A 17,830-nucleotide genomic window follows, 5' to 3' on the forward strand; every position below is an offset into this window, starting at 1 on the left:
GCAGGCGGGGGAGGAGCGCGAGCCGCGACACTAGCCTTCTGTGCCCATCTCTGATCCTTAAACCGAGACGGGCCAGGAACCCTGGGTTGTTCGGGCTCAGGAGAAAGCCCCTTTCAGCAGGTCAGCCTGATATGCCTGGAGCACCACCATAGTGTGCAATGAAGCGACAGTCCGACCTGCTGCTGCTGCGTATGCCCTGCCATTCAAGCGAGATGTATCCTGAAGTGGCTTAGATGGCAAGGAGGGAGCGCCTATTTATACTATAGTCGCACCGGTAGTGACACCAACGTGTTGTTGGTGTTTTCAATGTATGCTTCAGACACGGGTCACGACGGGGCGTTCCCCATAGCGACCCCTAGAGGACGCAGTTCGAAGTTCCCTTGAAAGGGAACCAGCTGACTTTCTGGCAGCATCGTTTAGCACCTATAATGGCCAAAAATACTCAGCGCGTCTAAAGGTTACCAAGTTATGCTCTCGAGGTAGGCAGTTCACTAGGTTCTGAGACAGCCTATGAAACTTAAAGAGCATCTGTTGGGCTGTAGTTTCACGTGTATTGAGAAGGGAATACCCCATACTCTTCCGTTAGTTGGTAGGCTGCGTGAGTAAGAGTAGCAGACTGTCATAGGAGGCGACAATGCGCAAGTGCTCGGCTGCATTTTACATTACTCTAGGTATGTGTTTTAGCTGTGTTTTTAAACAAGTATTTAAACAGAAGTATTGCATAGTATTGCATTTCATTCATGTGGTTGCTGAAGTGAATTTCAATAGTTTCAGGTTTCGTATCTCTCTGGACAACTGAAGCGTCAACAGGTCAGTACAGCGGGCAGTGTCTGTCCTGTGTGTGTGTGTTTACCTGTAAACAATAAACAAGTTTTAGAAACAAGTAATAAACAAGTTTTCAAGATTTTTGAAAAATAAAACAAAGACATGTTTTCACATAAAATAAAGACATATTAAAGACTCTGCAGTGTTTCTAGGTCAACTCTTTGTACAAAACATCTTTGTATACATTTTTACTTGTTTCTATTTAAGCACAAGATGCTCTTTAGAGCTTTCTCAAATCATGCTGGATTACACAAACCTGTGGAGTTCACAACATTTTTTTAACATTATTGTTTTTTTGTGTGTGTGTTTTTTTTTTTTATAAACAAGAGAATAAATTACAATTTGTGGAACATAATTTCTCCTTTTGCAGACGCTTATAGTCATTGTTTAGAAGATAATCAAAAATCTCTTAACACAGCTTATCATTGTAACTTTACAGGATCCTGTAACTGCGGACGTGACAATTTGAACTTATTGAAAAATAAATGTAACAACACAGAAGGTAAGAATTTAATATTTCCACCAATGATGTAAGCTATGTATTTTTATCCAGTAAATTGGAGTAAAATAGACTAGCCTGCTTAGTGTAACATGAATGAATAAGTCACCTTTATTTATATAGCGCTTTTAATAACCTTAATTATACTTTATTTGCATTAGGAATAACTTACATTGACACATCAAAAGGTTTTAAATAGCCACTAAATTGTTGGAGAAAGTTCTGTGCTTATGAAAATGTGTCAAGACAAATGTCCTATAGCCCCTTTTCCAATTAAACATATTCAGTTATTGTTTGAGAGAGGCACTGTTCAAGTTGCCCTTTAAGCTATTACTGCTTTCTGACAAATAGGGCAGTTGAGTGGAGAGTATAAGGACAGTGGATTTAGTTTCTGACATGACCAACCCAAGTTTGAATCTTCCTTTTTCCCATTCTATTCTTCTCCCTTTTCCTATATGTATAAGCAATCCCACATTTTTTTGGTTGATTAGCTAAGTAGATTAGATGAACTATTATATGATGTAAAATATAAACTAACCCTTAACCTTCTTGACTATTTAACAATTAACAGTTAATGGCTAGAAAATAAAATGGTTTACACCTCACGAATTGGACAAACACTTTGTTTACATTTCATTTTAAGACCTCCCAAGTCCTATTTTGTACTGTATTTGTGGCAAGTGGCATTTTTTTGTTTATATTATCAGTGGATATTTCTCATTTCACAGGAGTCTATGATTTGGCATGCTATATAAAATATAAGAAATCTCTTGTGTCCGTCTGCGAATGGAAAGGAGACATAACAACCTCATACACACTGTACACACAACAGTAAGTTTCTGTAGGAAGTGAGAAATGTGATGATTTCAGCTTTATTCTCTTTGCAGTCTGGCTGAGTTTCACACCATTGCTATTGTTTGATTGTTATCGCTTACTTATATATAAAATTTGATAACTGAAAACTCTATTAAACAATCCACACTCTTTGTTTGCTGTGTAGGAGGAGATGTAGTTGTGTAAATGTACATCAGAAGAGCGGAATTTGGACTTCTGATTACTTTAACGTTATCTCAAATTGGAATGTGACAGCTCACGTTATTGCAAGCAGTGGATATCCGCACTGGTGCACCTACAAAAATTTCAGTGGAATTCCATCCAAGATTAGTATGTTAATCAACAATATTAGTATTCATAACTTTCAATTTATTAATATTTTAACTGTTTCTAACCCCTGACCTTAATCTAAATATACTGATTTAAATAGCATTTTCCAGAAATAGTTACTAGTTCTAGTATTAATAGAAGCTGCTTCAAAATTATTTTACCAGACAAAAATTTCTGCAGGTTAGTATGTGATTCTGCTTTGGATTGTTTAATGTTTTCTTTCTTTGCAGCAATGTGTGGACCTTATTCAAAACTAACTTACAAAAGAAGCTCAGGCCATCTGACTGTGCAGGTGGAGTGGGGAGATGAAAGTAAATATATTAAAAACTTCTTTGTAGAGTACAAAGAGTTCAACACTACAAGCTGGAAAGAGGTCAGTAACAACAACCCAGAAGTTTAAGAGTACAGTATATGAGGCTCCGTTATACAATAATTATGTCTCCTTGTTCTTATTCTGCATATGCACATATGTAAAATAGGGTGAAACGTCATAACTCTTTTGTTCAACTTTGTTATTTAAAGTCGGGACAGAAATTAATTGTTTAAATAAGGCACAGTATTCACCCTATGGAATTGATTTTCAGGGGCATTTATTATTTAATTCATAACCAAATAACGCTAATAGCGCATTGTGACATTAATTTGTGAACTTGATTAGCATACTTGAAATAAATTCTCATATTTTCAAGTTAAATTCTCATAAATAATAATGGCTAATTCTTATAAAATAAAATAGAAAATTACAAAAGTGTCGCTAGCACACATGTTAAATAATTTGCCCATCCCCAACCTGTCAGATGAGTACAAAAGGGTGTCTTTTTATTCTTTCTAATCCCTGATTAAGTTCTCTATAAAGTAATAGAGTGTGGATCATTGTAGATTTGAGAAAGCACCCTATACTAGGGTGTGGTGACCAAGTACAACATGTTCCTGGAACAACATTCCAATTAACCAATCAGAATTGAGGGATAACTTTTCAGGAACTGTCTGTTTTAGGCTTACGATCAGGGTTAGGTGATTCTACACCCTTGTTAATCAGCTATCATTTCACACTGATTTTAGGAATAAATTATGGGTAGGGTTAGGTTTAGGGGTAGGGATTGGGTTTAGTCTATATTTTTGGACAGTAATGTTGATCCAGGATCAACAAAAGATGTTGATCCAGGAACATGTCTTACTTGGCAAAATCACGGCGACCACTAGGGTGTGGTGTGACTTTGTGGTTAAAGATCTGGGGCCTCATATATAAACCTTTGTGAGGGTTTAAACCCCAAAAGTATGTGTTAGAACAAACTATACAATAGGAGTAGCTTATAACTGTATAACCCCTTTTCAGTCAGTTACGTAAGAATAATTATACATGGATGAATTAAAGCTAGTAATGGGAATTCCAGCTCTTTTTAGGGATCCGGATAATTTGGCTCAGCTCAGCAGAAAGAACAGGCTCTTTTGGCTCCCAAATGGCTCTTTATTTAGTACCACTTCTAGTTTTTAATTCAGCCACTGGTATGTGTGCATAAATATAATTAAATTATTCAAAGTAATTATACTAAAACATTAAAAATATAAAATTCAAAAATATAAAATGCCACGTAATATTCAGTTTTGTTAAATTACACTATAATTCAGATTTACACAATTTAAATTAAATTGTTTTGTCATATTTCTGGCTCCATAAGCCTTTCCAAAATACCATAATTTTACATTATTTTTGGTATACAAACCAAAAACCTATTTTATGTAAAAGCATAAAACACTATGATTACAGAACGTTATTACCCAGATTGCACAGGTACGTCTCTACGATGTCTGCTAAAGAGTGCTTGATCTGGGAAACATCTGCTGTGTAAAAACATCCTATAAACGTCTTAGAAAAAGCAGATTTACATACATTCTAAAACATAAACATCTTCAAGACATCTGATAGCAAACATCTTAGAGACATATTGCAAAAACTCTAGTCTAAAACATACATCTTGCAGATGTTAATGCAGACATTAAATAGATGTGATGTATCAGGGTGTGTGCTCTCAGGGTGAATTATCCAAAACAGAAACTAATATAAACAAATCATACTCAAAATATAACATGATGTGACATATAACAGAAAAAAAAACTAAATTACAATGTGCAAAAACACAGTTGTATTATTATACCCTGAAACATTGTCACATTGTGCACGTGTGTTGAGTCTGTTGATGTGTATGTGCGTGTGACCAATCGTGAGCGAGAATCATCACATACACTTCAAAGAAAAATAGGTTAGTACATGAAGCGTGTGCAGCTAACAAGCAGTCATCCAATTATTTTGTAAGGTGGCTGAGAGAGCTCAACTTCACTTCAGAAAATATGCAAATAGAAAAAGCACCAGAAAATTAAGAAAACATTTTAATGAGTTTGACAGCATATGTGCTGCAAATACTCGCAACACAACCAAATACAAAGCATGCTGCAAATTCTCACAGTACAACCAAATACAGAAACGTGCAAGTAGCACAGACCACAACTAAATTACCTCAACAAAATAAAATTAAACATGTTTTTTTTTTTTTTTTTGGCGTATTGATTACCATTTGCATAACCACAGTTACCATGGTTAAACTGGTTAGTGTAGTAAATCCATGGCTAATTTGTGTATGGTTACCATGGTTTAACTATAGTAACCATTTTTTTTTATATATAATAAATGTAAGTCAGCACTGGCAGGGAGTCTCAGTCACCACTGTCACCCCAGTCACCACAGTCATCAGCCCCAGCGCACACCAGATCCCAATCACCAGAGCGCTGATTGCCTGCACCTGCCTCAGCTCGTTAAGCTCCCTATATCACTGCACTCTCCACACTGCCTCATTGTCTGATCTACAGTTTGCATGACCGAAATAAGCCTGACTCCTTAACTAGCTACTTACCTGTTTACGCACCCTTAGATGTGCCTTTGCTCCACCGCTCCTTTGGATAACCTGCAAGAGACAATCATCTGTTCTCATCAACTAAGAGACCTGAAACCTTTACATCTGCATATTACTCACCTTCTGATCGTTGCTTCTCATTGCCACAGCCCGTCTGTCAATAAAACTGCTGTTTTGCATACTTATCTCTTTGTTTCTGGCCTGTTTGCTGACAGAAGTCCAGATCAACAATTATGAATTGGGCTGAGGACCAGCTGTGGTGTCTGTGGCAGGGAGGTATGTGGAAGAATTCCTCGAGCTGTCTTACCCGGTGAGCTGGCACGATGCTGTACTCGGTGCTTGTTTTCAGTTGGGTCTGGATGAGGAAACAATCCGTTGTGATCTACCTACGTGTGGTTTTCCCTTGGTCGTATTGATTAATCTCATCCTTTATTTGAATGGTTCTACTGTTGAGGTAGAAGTTAAAAAGAATGAGAATCATCCTCATCCAGTCCCCTCTGAAACACAACTTGCCTCTCCAGCTCATCCCTTGCTGGGACCTTCCACATTCCTAACCAATGGCTCCAATCACACATTACCTCCCATTTTCCCCCGAGCTCGTAGATGGATATCAAACAGTTCTGACCTGGGGGCCAAGATGGTAGACCCCGCATACCAGTCTGTCCGGTCCGCGCTCCAGTCAAGTTGCCGGCCGTTCCACTGTCAAGCCCGCCGGGCACTCCACTGTCAAGCCCACCAGCCGATTCACTCCCAAGCCCTATGATGACAGCAGCTATCTCCTTAACCTCAGCCCAAAAAAGGAGAATGAGGAGGAAAAGACTGTTGGCCCTGGCCCCTGACCAGAGTCGAGAGATGGCCCTGGCCCCTGACCAGAGTCGAGAGATGGCTCTGGCCCCAGAATGCTCTCCAGAGTCCAACAGGGAGCCCACTCACGTCACCGAGCTCAAGGCATCCAACCCTCCTTCGTCTCCACTGGTCCCATCCAGCTCTACTGCATATCCTGAGTCCAGCCCAGAGAGGGCTCCTGTTCCCACGTCACGCCCTGAGAGGGCTTCCGTCACTGAGTTTGGCCAAGAGTGGGCTCCCGTTCCTGAATCTGACCCAGAGAGGGCTCACGTTCCCCGGGTTTGGCCCAGAGGAGGCTTCAATCCCCGAATATAACCCAGAGAGGGCTCCGGTTCCCGTATGCAGCCCAGAGGGGGGAGCTGTCCCCAAGACCAGCCCAGAGAGAGAGATTCAGTTCCCGAATGCAGCCCAGAGAGGGATTCAGTTCCTGAATGCAGCCCAGAGAAGGTCCCCATTCCCGAGTACTGCCCTGAGTGGGCTTCCATCTCCAGGTCCAGTTCAGAGCCAAAGGGAGCTACTATCTCAGCACCGTCCTCACCTCTTCGATCATCTGCCTGCCTCCCTACCAGCGCTTCTTTGACTCCTTGCCCTCCTCCTGAACCCCCACCCTCGGTTGGCACATCTACGGCGCGAGGTCACACCTTCCGGGAGGGGGGAGTAATGTCAGCACTGGCAGGGAGTCTGTCACCCCAGTCATCAGCCCCAGCGCACACCAGATCCCCATCACCAGAGCATTGATTGCCCGCACCTGCCTCAGCTCGTTAAGCTCCCTATATCACTGCACTCTCCACACTGCCTCATCGTCTGGTCTACAGTTTGCATTACCGAACTAAGCCTGACTCCTTACCTTGCTACTTGCCTGTGTTTATTCAACCTTAGATGCTCCTTCGCTCCACTGCTCCCATTCTCCACCGCTCCTTCGCCCCTCTGGATCACCTGCAAGAGACAATCATATGTTACCATCAGCTAAGAGACCTGAAACCTTTACATCTGCATATAACTCTCCTTCTGATCGTTGCTTCTCATTGCCACAGCCCGTCTGTCAATAAAACTGCCGTTTTGCATATTTTCCTCTGTTTCTAGCCTGTTTGCTGACAATGAATTAATTTTAGGCTATATGGTTAATTTTTCTAAGGGAAGTTGTAAAAGTTAGCCATCTTACATAACCTTTCACACAGTAATTGTATTTCGTCAGCTAATAATATAAAAACAAATGCTAAGGAATCATATGATTTGGATCTTAAACCAAAATCTCACCTTTCAGAACAATCATTGATAAACGTCTCAGCAATGTCTGAGTATTTGCAGCACATTTCTGTCTTTATTTGGTTGTGTTGTGAGCATTTGTAGAGCGTGTGTTGTCAAATTGATGATGTTTTCTGAATTTGCAGTTGTTTTTTTTCATTTGCAGCGCGTTGAGCTCTCTAGGCCACCGTAATTTTCTCTTGTATTAAGAAAGTAAAAAAATAAAACGCTGAGAGCCGTGTTAGAAAACGGCTCTCAAATGGGAGCCGACTCATATCGTTCACTTAAAGGAGCCGGCTCATTTGCAAACGACACCTCACTAATGAAGTCTGGTCTGAACTTGTATCTAGTTCCATCCATGAGCTACATTTTTTATATGTTTTTAAACTACACTCATGACCTACTACAGGGATTGGCAACTCTGGTCCTGTGGAGGGCCACCCTCCTGCAGAGTTTAGCTCCATCCCTTATCAAACATACCTTAAAAATCGAACCTTTTGAATCTTAAGAATTGCTTAAATTATAGGCAGGTGTGTTTGTTTAGGGATGGAACTAAACTCTGCAGGACCGCAGGCCTCCAGGACTAGAGATGCCAAACCCTGACCTCCTACATTTGCCAGATTTTGCAGTATATACTCACAGAAAAAACTATTGTCACTGGGGCTGTACCTTTTCAAAAATCTCTGTACTTTATTAACCCTAAAAGGTGCATATTTGTCCCTTAAACGTACACATTAGTACCTTAAGTGTACATATTAGTACCTAAATGGTATGTATAGCGACTCTTTAAATGCTTCCACCCCAAGTGACAACTTTTGTACCTTTTTTTCTGACAGTGTACAATTATAGCACACTTAGTGGCATACCCATGATGTAATGTGCTTAACTTCCATTTTAAGAGTGGCCATTGAGATGGAAATAATACAAATTTTAACATCTCTCATGACTTATTATTGGAGACTACCGAAGACTGTTTCATGTTGTCGTCTTGTTTTTAAGAAAAAAGTATGCAGTATGTTTATTACTTGGTCACTGGAGTTGCACAATTAGGCTGAAAGGTCTTTAAGCTCTTAAGCTAAAAGTTATTGCACAGCCCAAATGCCACCGTTGTGTGCCTGTGTAGACTACTTGACAGTATCAAGTTCTGTAGAATGTTACAGTGTGGTATAACACACTGGAGTTGAGTAGAATGCAAGTCAGCTGATAATATGGACGGTTTGGTACAGAAGAGAGTAGTGGTGTAGTGGGCTACCACAGTGTGAAAAAAACAAGGGTGAAGTACAGTATAGTTAAGAATAGATTTTATCTGTCATTTTATCTTTCAGTCTGAAAAAAACTTTTAAACCTTCAAACTTTTTACACCTTTTCAAAATTTTCTTTCAAGCTCACTAAGTTTGTCTTGACTAACTTTACTTGTCTAGTAGTAAAAATGTAGGACTTGCAGTAGGGCTGTGCAATTAATCGCACATGCGCATTATTGTCATGCGCATCTCGTCAGTAAAGCCGGTTCCGTGATTAGTAGTAAATCTCCATCACCTGCTTTCAGATGGAGCGGCATTTACTACACAGAGCCGTAGTTCACTGACAATTAGGCAATATCGCGTTCATAATCAAATGCGATTCATCTGCGATTATGAACGCGATATTGCCTAGCTTGTCAGTGAACTACGGCTCTGTGTAGTAAATGCCGCTCCATCTGAAAGCAGGTGATGGCGATTTACTACCAATCATGGAACCGGCTTTACTGATGAGATGCGCATGACAATCACATTAATTGCACAGCCCTAACTTGCAGTAAAGTTTGCCAAAGGTCAATTTCCTGATGTGAATTGACTTGCTTGTTCCACCTAATTTTCTCTTCTTGTCCTCCACAGCAACAGTCTAAAAACAACAAAGAATGTGTTTTGTGGAATCTGACATCATCTCTGCCTTACGAGCTGCGAATACGTTGTGATCCCACCGAAGAGTGTGTGCAGTGTCCTCGTAGTGAGGTCATCGTGGTTCCACCGGGTGAGTTGAGCACAGAGTGTGTGTATTGACCGATCTCTGTATTTTCTTGAAATGTGTCATTTCTGTGTCACGAAACAGTATAAGTTACAAACACTCCCTCATCTTCCATTGTTTGATCACACAGGTAGAATCGCACTAAACTCATGGCACTGGTAGAGCCAATGATGTTCCCAGTCACTCCGCTCAGACAAACAAGTCCATTTTGTGGTGCTGGTGGCAGAAAAATCACACACTTTATCTTTAATATTTAATTGACCATTGTATTTTCAAAAATTTCATTCCCCAGAACTCACAGATGCACCATCAATCCAGCTGGAGATTCAAGACCATATACAAAATTGTTTTATATCACCAGGACAGAGAAAAGCAGTTGTGAAGTGGGAGGTACTAACACATGTCATTTCCCAGGGCCATCTGTGGTGTTTTCTGTGGTTGAACTAATGAGATCCAATGCGAATCCACTTTCAAATAAGATCCTACTGGATAACCAAAAATTCTAGTTGGATCTTATTTGATTCTTAGAGAATTCTTATTCCCATTTGGATCCTGGTGTGTTACCAATACTTTTTTTTTTTCATTAATGAAAAACTACACAAGTAACACAGTATTAACATTCTAGTAACTACTATAAACTATTAGCACTCATTTGAATGTAGTAGTTCACTATTAGCTAATCAAAAATTACTATTTTTCATACCTCCCAGAAAACTGCTAAAAAACTATATTATAAATGTTTCATTATGAATGTAAGTAATGCAGAATTATTTTTAAAGTCACGAATTGACAATCGTGGTAATTACACAAATATTAACCTTCAGATGTAATTACTAATAATTTTGTACAGTATTATAAAGTAAAATACATGATAGCTCCCTAGTAATGGCTGAAGTTCTTGTAACCTTTTGAGGTTTTTGTAAGGTTTTGGATAGTCTCAGCCTCAGACATCATGCCCACGGACCGTTGGCTGTGAACGTCTGATGCATATCACACACAAAATTGGAAACACTTCAGGAGTTTCAAAGTCGTCATCAGATTGGTTGAATTATGTAGGATTTCCGGGAGATGTGTGTGTCGTATTCTTTAACGTTGCACCTGGAAACAAAAATTATGTGTTGCCAAACCTCGCGGAAGAAGAAAGCCATCGTTTTTACAACTGTGAAAATGAACGCTTATCAGGATCAACTAAATGCTGGATTTTTCAAAAGTATGTGAAATATTTAAAGTTTGCGGCATACTCTTTAAAATACATCCAAGAGTTTTACACACCAGTCTGTTATTGTGGGGACATTTCCATGCCCCTAAACATGATTTGACACAAAATGAAACGTGATTGGTTGACTTACCTGTCAGTTATGTGGCCTCATTCAAAGTGGCCAAGCTTCCCAGACCTTCTTCTGTCAGTCTGAAGGTCTGGCTACACAAGACTAGGTTTTGGATAGCAATTCCTTTTGAAGGATTTGGTAACACTTGAGTCATTACTAGCAGGCTACCATCATTCTCACAGTAGTTACTAAGGAAAATCTAATCCTAAAGTATAGAATTTTCTAACCATTCACAATAATAAAAACACGGAAGTAGGAGACATAAAAAGAATCATATCTTTATGTGAGGTACATTAAATTTGTCACAGGCATTTGGGGTGTGGCTAATGACTTGAAAGGTTCCAACAGTCTTTTTTTTTTTTTTCAGTGATTCGGTGAGAAGAGTGGACCTATAGCTATCTTTTCTTTAAGTAGCCTAGTAAAGACAATTTGCAAAAAAATGACGACAGATAAGGGTGAAGTTCTGAGGAATGACTGGACACAGTAGCAAGGTCCCGGAAACTAAAATCCATTTCTTTAGAATGATCAATCTTTAGTAAATGGTTCTCCAAGAGGACTCATATAATGTACTAATTATTAACAGTTTAACCAAATCTGCAACACCTTTATGATAATGGGTGGTTACATATTAAAGTAGTGGTTAAAATGTTATTTATTGACTAGTTTCACATGATATATAATAAAACTGTGTATAGTTTTTTTTAAATATAGTTTTTCTGGGAGGTATGAAAAAAAAAACTTACTAAGCAGCTAGTAGTTGTTGCTTTTTTGTTCCAGGAGAAAGAGCAGTAGAGGCAAGGATCTATTTACAAGCTATTTATTTTAATAAACAATCCAGCGAGATGCAGAAGAGAATAATCCAACTCAGGGATGCAACAGCTTCACATATTGCATGTAAAGACAACAACAACAAAGACTACTGAAACACAGGGGTTTATATACATAGGATAACAAAGAGCTAAACAAGGCACAGGTGAGGGTAATTAGTACTGTAACTGTGGAAACAAACTACTAACTGGAACAAAGGAAGGGAATTACAAACCAAAAGTCCAGGCTAAGGAAAACTAAACTGAACAGAAGCGTGACAGTAGTGAATTACTAGTTAATATTAGTTACTATAATGTTCACATTGCATTACTCATTTGTTCCTGTGTAGTTGTTCATTAATAAAGGAACAGTGTTCCTAATACTACGTTCCTAATACTATTATGATCGGTTCCCAGTATGCAAACTGTGAAGCTGTGGCTTACTACAATGTGACAGTGAGGAAAGTATCTGGGGAACCCAGCAATCAGGACAGTTTCAGAACTGAAGATTCATCGCTCACCCTGATCCTGTCTTACTCTGCATACAACATCAGTATCAGAGCTGTAAACACTGCTGGATCGTCTCCTGCTTCCAGTATAGCCACTGAGCAAATGGATGAATGGAGAGGTACATTACTTTTATATTTTCTTGAATGCTGTACATGCAGACTCTGGTTAGCCTTATGTCCAAAAAGTAAACATATTGTATATGAACTTTGGGTGAGAAAATGTGACATGTTGCTGTTTGTAAATGCTGTGTATTATTTAAATTTTTTAGATTCGTTTGGGCCATTCAGTGTCAACATAACCAGCAACAACAATTTTAGTCTGTCCTGGAACAGTTCCATCTCAAGTGTTTGTTACTCTGTGGAGTGGTGGGCCAAAGGACAGATACCAACTTTTTGTCCATTCTACGAAAAGCAGACGCACAAAGAAATAACTGGGAAAACTGACAGCTGTAGGGGGAAAGGACGTGACGTGTGGCCAAGTATGGTGACCCATACTCAGAATTTATCAAGTTACTCACCTCAGTCATGTTATTCACTCCCCCCACCGACAATCCCTGCCAGACCTGAGACTCGAACCCACAACCTTCGGGTTACAAGTCCGACTCTCTAACCATTAGGCCACAACTGCGCCAAAATGATTAAAAAGCCTAGTATAAAAGAAAAAGTTATATGAAATCTTTGTTTTTATGATGTAATCATATTTCTAGTATTGTTTAAAATATTGATTTTAATAACTAAAAATTCGGTGTAAATATCTTGTGAAAAGTAAAAAAAAAAAAATATTTTCATTACACACTGAATACATGTGTGTTTATTTTTAATCATAATTTTTATTTTATTTTATTGTTATTTTTAGAATAAATTCTTAGGTCTAGAGACAAATAAATAATGTTTTCTATCAGCATAGTAGACGCTTTTGTATAAATTTTACCTTAATTGTAGACAATGATAATTAACAGCTTTATTTATTCACAGCATTCAGATAGTGTTCAGTAATGTTCAACTTTTTTGTCTGATGCAGTTTTTCAGCCATATACAAGATATTATTTTGTCCTGCACACCAGACCGTACCCAGACACCTGCAACATGAAGAATGTAAACAACAGTGAGACGACCTATGGCACAGCCCAAGTTTACTTCACTGAAGGAAGTGAGTCTAAATATTCATATATGATAAAACTACTAATATATGCTAAATAGAACAGCTAAGATGTTCAGGCAGATATACTCTATACTGGTGCTGATACATTCACAGAAAAAAAGTGCAAAAATTATTTTAGGGGTTCCTGTTGTACTTTTAGGGGTAGAGCTTGTCACTTGAGCAGTACCCTCAAAGACACCCCCAGGATATGTGAGATATATATATATATATATATATATCCTGAACTCTGCCAGAGAAAAATGTGCTATTGTGTGAGGTAAAAAATAAAGGCTAAACACTGAAAATGTACAGTATTTACAGTCAAATTATCTACAATTATAACTGCTCTGTAGTTTCCTGGTAATAGTTACAGCAGCAGATAAGAAGAATCTAGATATCCGCTGCATCATTGTGTCTGAATGAGCTGAACTCTTTGGGATTTTAGGTCCTACCAGTGCTCCTGGGAATGTGAGCATTTTGAATATTACCCAGCATTCCTCAGTAATCACATGGTGCCCCATGTCTGAGGAAGACCTGCGTGGATTCTTATTAGGCTACTACATCTACTTGACATGGGACAATAATGAAACATGTGAGTAGTAGTCAATCATAAGTTTATTATGTGTAAGTTTATAAATGTTTTATTTTAAAGTTATTTAATATTTAGGTACATTACTAGTAGATTTTAAATTACCATTAGAAAGTGTGTGTTTTTTAATATACTATGCCTTAAACTTGTGTCTGATTTTTAACACTGTTTCTAAAAAAAAAAAAAAAAAAAAAAAAAAAAATCTAAAAAAAAAAAAAAAATTCAAATATTTGGGGGAAAGAACAATAGAGAGTTTTTTTTATCTGACTTTTCGCTCTCAAAAAATTGGGAAAAGAAATGGTCAAAAAATGTGTAGATCCTTTCCAAAACACATACGTGTTGAAACTTTGCATGCACATTCATGACCCTAAATCAGAAAAAAACACTAGATTTTAGGAAGAAATAAAGTGTTTAACCAGTGTTTCAAACAAATGTGGGTCAAACAGACCAAAACTAAAAAAATCAAGAAAAATCAAGGTTAAAGTTGAATCGCAAAAGTTCCAGCTTCAAAAAGGATATAATTTTAATGTACGAAAAAAAAGAATAAATCTGACAAAAAAAAAAAAATTCACATATTGTGGAGTAAGCTAAAATTTCGAGAATCACTTTACCACTTGTTTATCTTCTATTCTTATGTCTTAAAAATGTAGTTTAATTTTTTAAATGATTCCCAAGGTAATAGCTCACTAATTACTGGAAAACGATTTGACAAAATGTTGATGACAATTGGGACATTGCACCAAAGTATGATTTGATAGACCATACTTTCAGAGTTTCAAGTTCGTAATAGGAAAATAAAAATTTAATTTTAATTTTAAAAATGCTCAGTTCTCAAGAATCAGTGAAACCCAACTGATAACTGAAAATGTGACATTTTTTAATGGCAGTTTTTTTGTTCTGTTTTGTTTTTTTTCTACTATATTCTTCAAATATTAAGCCTTCACAGTGGATCCTAGCGTAATCAGTTATGTGCTGCAGAATCTTGAAAGCAACAGTGTGTACCGCGTGCAGCTGTCTGCATTTACAGCGGCTGGAGAAGGAGAGCGGAGTGATTTCAAACACTTTGTCACAAACCCACTAGGTAAACTCATATTTTTCATGAGATGATAATGTCTGTTATCGAGCTGGTATTCCAGGTTTATCTGTTCACGATGCACAGTAAATGTCTGGAGGTTTGTTTTTTAATTACATGGATTGAAATAGTCACATACGTACTGACTATATGGCTCATTCTGACAGAATTCACAGCTTTGAACAGCATTATAGCCGCGGTCGTTGTGGGAATAATAATTCTTTTACTAGCAGTTCACCTCAGCTGTCGACTTCTGCACAGGTAGAGACATGCATTTTATGTTCTGAATAATTGCCACTATATAATCGATCACTATCACTGCATGTGTGTTATCTAATATAGAGCTCACTGTGCATTTTTACAGAGCCAAGAAACTGCTGTGGCCGAATATACCAAATCCTGAGAACAGCAACGCTGTTCAGAAAATTGAAATTGCCTATGAACTGGTAAGCAAGAGACAATATAATGATGGAACCATACATTTCATTGTCAAGGAAAAGAATATACAAAAAATTATATGAAAAAATGAACTAATGAGACAGTACCAGAAGTACAATGATGACCTGAGATGGTAATACAATGGTTTATATGGTACGCCAAGGTACTTCACAGAATATCATTTTCTTACCATATGATTGTCAAAAAAGCATATTTGTTTGTTATTTGTTTTATTTTTTTTTTACAAATATTGGAAATCATTCATAATATCATTTCATGAACTTTCTCATAAAAACATGAAATTATCTGATGCTTTAAGAGACGTATTGAGCCATAAGGGTCTTTAGGGGTCTGCTCTTTGATATTATTTACTGTGTTTTTTTTTAATGCATGATTCTGCTTGTTGTTTGGATCACATGAGATTGATTTTGAAAACAGATATATTTCAAAAATTAATAAGCTGTGAAGGCTTGTTTGTTAAATTTTTTTTCCTAAGAATTAATACTTAAAGATTATGCCAAACTATTTTCAAGTATTTCATTGATTTAAACAAACCGGCTTTCTTCATTATATCAGGGCAGTTGTATCAACCTGAAATTTTTGACTTTATGAAACCCCAAAAAATATCAAAATGACTTAATACAACCATTAAAAACATGCACATCATAGAAGAAGTGTATCCAAGTAAGTATTTGTACGCTACCATTCAAATGTTTGCATCAAAAGTATCTTATGTTTACTAAAGCTGCATTCATTAGATATTGTGAGATATTATTACAATTTAAAATAACTGTTTTCTCTTTTATTATATTTGAATAAGTAATTTATTAATGTGATGACAAAGCTGAATTTTGCATTTTTTAAGTTTTTGAATAAATTACCATGAATCATACTGAATGATTACCATGTTCATATATCATGGTATTTATATGGTATCATGGTATTTACAAGGTATTGTAGTACCATAATATCAATAATAGTACTATCAAGGTACATGTCTAAAATAACACAGCATTACAATGGTACCATGCCAAGAAAGCCATGAACATCCCATGGACATTTTTTGTAAGAGTACATTTTTTACTCCATTCCAGTTCAGATGTTTGAACATATTTATGAGTGAAATCACTTTTTGAATCCTTTGGCCATTTTCTGCCATGTGTTTCTTCTGCAGGGTATCCTGGAGCTACTGAACAGACAGAGGTTAGAGGAAAGTGAGGGATGTGATTCCAGTACAGTGTGTGTCGTTGGGAGCAAGAGGGAGGCATCTCCTCTCTGTAGCCCTCCCACTGCTCAGGCTGGTGTGCCCACCACCCTTCTCCTCAGTGAAGATGAGGACAGCCCATCCATCCCAGAGCAGATCGCACCACCTGACACCCCAACACAAGTCCCCACCAACGAGTCAGGTTCCACAGAGACCTTCCCTATGGACTTTAATAAGACAGACTCCACTTTGAACACTTCTGTTGATGAAGAAATCACAACCTTTGTAAGCAAAGACCCTGGAGAGACCATCTCCAACAGGACAGGATCGGACTTCATTCCAACATCCCAACCTGAAGTGGTTTTCATGAGCGATTACACTACCATGGAAATCTTCCAGCAGGTCACTATGGCTGGGATTCAGGGTCCATCCATGCAAACAGTGAAACCTGGATTGGTTCCTGTACATCCAGGGCAGGATTATGTAAGGCAGTCCTATTTTTTACAAGAAACAGTCCAGTAATCCACCAGGGGCATGTAACGGAATTATTGAACCCAGAAATCACAGTGCTCTGAGATGCTTTTATACGGTGATTTAGAAAACATTTACTGTATAGACACAGTCCCTCTGGAGCACCCTGAGATTAGGAGCCTCATTTAAGGGTACAACGTTCATTGTCGTGTTGCTGACTGAGCTTTAACCGCTACTCAACACCTCCTATAAAAGATGGAATACGCCACTTGTATTGACAGTGAATTGGACCCAGGTCTCCGAATTCTACCTCTGAAGCACCAGTGCTCACGACAGAGTCCACTACATCAATTACATTAAATGAATTTTCAGATCTTTATATTGGTTAGCAGAGTTTTATTGTATAAAATGTTTATATATATATATATATATATAGTGGCTTTAACCATTATTGTACATGATCTGTACTGTATATACTATATTTTTATGTGAATGTACACTGTTACATTAAATATATTTAAAAAATATATAATGTGTGTGTTTGTATGTATGTATGTATACATGTGTGTTTATATGCAGGGGCGCAACTGCACATTTGCCGAGGGGTATGCAAGATCAGTGTTGGCACCCCTCTGTATTCTAGTAGCCCCTAACACTAACTCCAATGAATGACCAATGACCAAAAGCCCATTAACTGGCTTGTGCATGGAAGGATGCACACTCATCAGGAGTGAAAAAAAGGGGGGTGGGGGGGAGTGTGTCACATGGACCCCAGACAGT

The 17,830-nt window shown here is 38.0% G+C and overlaps 1 protein-coding gene across 1 annotated transcript; it reads left to right on the forward strand.

The window, feature by feature from the left end:
• Nucleotides 1-1,063: 1,063 nt before the first annotated feature.
• On the forward strand, nucleotides 1,064-17,387 carry LOC107706956 (interleukin-31 receptor subunit alpha-like). Its single transcript, XM_016510808.1, has 15 exons — nucleotides 1,064-1,088; nucleotides 1,265-1,327; nucleotides 2,053-2,155; nucleotides 2,325-2,488; nucleotides 2,719-2,861; nucleotides 9,363-9,498; nucleotides 9,785-9,882; nucleotides 12,044-12,254; nucleotides 12,405-12,584; nucleotides 13,157-13,285; nucleotides 13,722-13,868; nucleotides 14,803-14,946; nucleotides 15,105-15,198; nucleotides 15,302-15,383; nucleotides 16,550-17,387. The coding sequence occupies exons 1-15, from the start codon at nucleotides 1,064-1,066 to the stop codon at nucleotides 17,099-17,101; spliced, it is 2,271 nt and encodes a 756-aa protein (XP_016366294.1). The 3' UTR covers nucleotides 17,102-17,387.
• Nucleotides 17,388-17,830: the final 443 nt, after the last annotated feature.

This window comes from Sinocyclocheilus rhinocerous, unplaced genomic scaffold (genome assembly GCF_001515625.1).
Source record: "Sinocyclocheilus rhinocerous isolate Xijiao unplaced genomic scaffold, SAMN03320098_v1.1 scaffold505, whole genome shotgun sequence".
NCBI lineage: Eukaryota > Metazoa > Chordata > Actinopteri > Cypriniformes > Cyprinidae > Sinocyclocheilus > Sinocyclocheilus rhinocerous.

Bases quoted from the DNA above. Each gene is read 5' to 3' on its own strand.
- LOC107706956 (XM_016510808.1), top strand. From the start codon at position 1,064: ATGCTGGATTACACAAACCTGTGGA. The intron at 1,328-2,052 runs GTAAGAATTTAA...CTCATTTCACAG, and splicing joins TAAATGTAACAACACAGAAG to GAGTCTATGATTTGGCATGC. The intron at 2,156-2,324 runs GTAAGTTTCTGT...TTTGCTGTGTAG, and splicing joins TACACACTGTACACACAACA to GAGGAGATGTAGTTGTGTAA.